The sequence below is a fragment of the Lolium rigidum genome, chromosome 1 (genome assembly GCF_022539505.1).
Source record: "Lolium rigidum isolate FL_2022 chromosome 1, APGP_CSIRO_Lrig_0.1, whole genome shotgun sequence".
In the NCBI taxonomy this organism is placed as follows: domain Eukaryota; kingdom Viridiplantae; phylum Streptophyta; class Magnoliopsida; order Poales; family Poaceae; genus Lolium; species Lolium rigidum.
In genome coordinates this window covers 72985734-72989056 of record NC_061508.1, presented here as the reverse complement: position 1 = coordinate 72989056, position 3323 = coordinate 72985734, and the positions used below count along the sequence as shown (strand labels likewise).

General features: G+C 53.6%; 1 protein-coding gene across 1 annotated transcript; it reads right to left on the bottom strand.

Annotated features, from left to right (window-relative positions):
* Positions 1-416: 416 nt before the first annotated feature.
* LOC124675681 (cytochrome P450 89A2-like) lies at positions 417-1870 on the bottom strand. Its single transcript, XM_047211760.1, has 2 exons — positions 841-1870; positions 417-762 (listed from the first exon to the last, which is right to left on the bottom strand). Exons 1-2 carry the CDS (start codon positions 1848-1850, stop codon positions 417-419), a joined length of 1356 nt encoding a protein of 451 aa, XP_047067716.1. The 5' UTR covers positions 1851-1870.
* Positions 1871-3323: the final 1453 nt, after the last annotated feature.

Here is a 3323-nt window from a genome sequence, read left to right as displayed (position 1 = left end):
TTTTGGTGATTTTTTTTTGCTTGGGGCAAACAATAAAGAGCAATGTCTAAACACTAATGTTAAGAGATGAACTGGAATTGCAAACTCTGGGCAGTTCGATCAAAAGAACCATATGATAAAAGAGAGTGGGTCGGTGGGATTTTTTTAGATGCACGGTGGCGATGGAAAAGATTACGCAATTCAATTCAGTAGTCCATGGCTCCATGCACGGGCACGGATTCTCAATCAACACTTGTTCAGCAACGAAAACACGAGACACGCGGTTTTACATGATACGAAAGAACATACATTCAGTAAAAAAAACATATATTTGAACCGGACACATATCTTGGTGTCCTCCACACGCGCTAGGAAATTATTGGATCAACAGATAATCAAGGACATAGATACACACCTTTACCAAGTCATTTCGAGCATCAAGTGCGCCGCGCGACGCGCGCGCAGAGTGGCTTCTTCATCAGCTTCACGAACCCGTCCTGCTCCGTCATGTCGACGCCACGGCTGCAGTCTTGGGCCGACAGCGTCCACTCGAACTCGCGCACGAGCGTGGCGAGGAAGCACTTGATGAGCATCATGGCCATGCCGACGCCGGGGCAGTGCCTATGCCCGGCACCGAACGGCATCATCCTGATCTCCTTGGATCCTGGCAACGGGCCGACATGCTCCGCTTCACCGCCCTCAAGGAACCGCTCCGGTCGAAACTCGTCGGGATCCGTCCACATTGCCTTGTCTCTTCCGATGTCACCTAGTTTGAACATCACCCTCAGGCCGTCGGCCGGCACGGCGGCCGCGCTGACGGCCTTGGCGCCCTCGCTGTAGGCGCCGCGGAAGACGAAGGACAAAGGTGGGTGCATGCGGAGGCTCTCCAGGACGAGGGCGTTTAGGTACGGCATGCTGCGAAGGCTCTTGGCGGACAACGGGGCGCCACCGGCAACGTCGTCAATTTCGCGGCGTAGCCTGGTCTGGAACTCGGGCTGGTTGATGAGGTGGGCGAGGGTCCACTCCACGCAGGTTGTGATCGACCCTGTACCTGCGCCAAGGAACTCGAACACAAGCGGCACCATCTCGCCTTCCCGGAGAGCCCGCCGGACGTCGCCGTTCTTGCTGTCGCCGTCGGGGACGCGGAGATCGAGGAGCGAGTCGACATATGGGTGGACGATACCGCCACAAACCTTGGACCGTGACTCCCTGCGTGCGGCAAAGAGAGGACGGTACAGCTCGGTTTGCCGGTCGAACAGGGCGGAGATACGGCGAAACGCCCTCCAGTTGACGAGCTTCGACACCATCGAGCCATCGAACCTGGGGCTGAGCTCCCCAACGGCATCCATGTTGTCCCGGACGACATGCCCCAAGGCGCGCCTGTTTTGGCCATCCACGGTGTCTCCGAAGCAGAGGAGGGTGACTAGCCCAAAAAGAGCAGTGTTGGTGGGGACACGGATGGCCACCTCGCCGCCGGCGCCAAGGCGTGTAGCTCGGGCCAACAGGTCGGCGACGAGTGCCAGGGCGGCATCCTGCATTAGTGGGGCGAGGGAACAGAGGCGTGATGGGTGGATGATCTGGGCAGTGAGGTTGCATCGGAGCGCTCGCCAGTGCGGGCCGTGATTCGCCGTGGTGATGTTGTCGTTCCGATCGCCGTTGGGCCAGACGGCCAGGGATACGGGGAAGATCGACGCCGGCTGGTTTGCGAAGTCGTCGGCGTTCTCGATGAGTGCTCGGTGGGCGACAGCGGGGTCGCGGATGGTGTGGATGGTCGTCTGAGCACGGGATCGCCTATTGTAGCTTCGTTCAAAGAAGAGTAGGAAGGCTAGGAAGCACAAGGCAACGGTAAGGAGCGTAAGGAGGAGCGCCATTGTCGTTGCACTCGAGCGAGTGATCTACTGTAGTAGTATGCACATGCATCCATGTCTGAATATATATAGATCGATGCATGGTACGTCAATTATTGCGGACTCCTCTTTATCACAGAGGCGCATCTACTCCACTAAGCATATCATCGAAGCTACAGTTATTCTCTACTCCAACTTGGCAAGTGGTGGTTTTCCTCCAGTATATCACCACTTTCGTGGCTATGGGTAGAGGGAATCACTGCTTTCGATTTTTTTACCCATAAAACAGCTCCTCCCGCCAAAAAAAAACGACTCCCGCTTTTGGACTTTTTTTTATTGTTTTAGTTTTTAAGAATCAACGGCGGACTCAAAACCAGCCTGAACTCGTACCATAATCAAACCAAGTTCAAATATTCTTACAAAACTGTGGTTGGGCTCAGGTTTGACACTTTGGTGTCTCATTAAAGCCAAAATATACTTTAGTGGCAGGCGGCGTTTCCGTCGACAGCGAGGCGCATGTGGCGGCTTCCTGTCGGATGAAGTTTCTTTGACTCTGTCTCTCGGAGATGCTCATAGGAGTGAGTATTTGTGTCATTTATGTGAGCTTCTACGTTTGTATTGTGTTTCGTAAAAAAACGAAAAGGGGGAAAACCAAGAAGAAACAAATAAAGAGATGACGTCACATCTCACATCTATAAATTCTCAAACGGGGCCTACTAAAATTAAGCGGCAAATAGGCTACTCTCTCCAATTTATATTACTTGCCACATCTATAGCAACTAATATGGATCGGACGAAGTACCAAAAAGTGTTCCTCAGATGAACCTTTTACAATAAAACATATATAGATGTGCTAAACTAATGACACTTGTTAGGTTCCAGCGGTCATGGTCGATAGATTATGTTATTCCTATATTCGAATAGAGTGCTAAAGTGTTCCGATGAACATTTTACCATAAAACATAGTACATAGATGTGTGGTAAACTAACGACAGTTGATAGGTTTGAGTGGTCGTGGTTGATCGATTATGCTATTTCAATATTTTATGACACCCTAATCATTTAGGAGGATCATGGTCGATCGATTATGTTATTTCAACATGACATGCGCATGTAAACTAATGTGGCAGAGATGCCGGACAAGACCACAAAGTAGTTGGCGAGCCCAGCGGCGGCCTGAGGTGGAGGCGCGGCGGCGGTACACGAAGTAGGCGAGAAAGACCCGGCTGCGTGACGAAGACCATGCGCGGACGGAGGCGACCCGCGCCGAAGGGGCGGCGCTGTGGTAGCCTCGGACGTCGATGCGCGGGGGACGGCGAAGGTGACCGCGTGCGGTGTCGCCACGGCCTGAGGGGCCGGCATAGCTGCAGAGCACGAGTCGGTGCAGCGGTGGGACGCCACCAGCGGCGTACGCGCCTCAGAAGGCGCGTCGATGGCTAGCAGCGTGGACCAAAGGCGGCGGCGCTGCGGCCCGAAGGGGCAACGCAGCGGCACCCC

What these genes read in the sequence shown, in the direction of transcription:
- LOC124675681 (XM_047211760.1), bottom strand. Translation starts at nt 1,850, where the DNA reads ATGGCGCTCCTCCTTACGCTCCTTACCGTTGCCTTGTGCTTCCTAGCC. An exon ending in CTCCGCATGCACCCACCTTT is followed by an intron (nt 763 to 840) that starts GTCCTTCGTCTT and finishes CGACGGCCTGAG; the next exon opens with GGTGATGTTCAAACTAGGTG.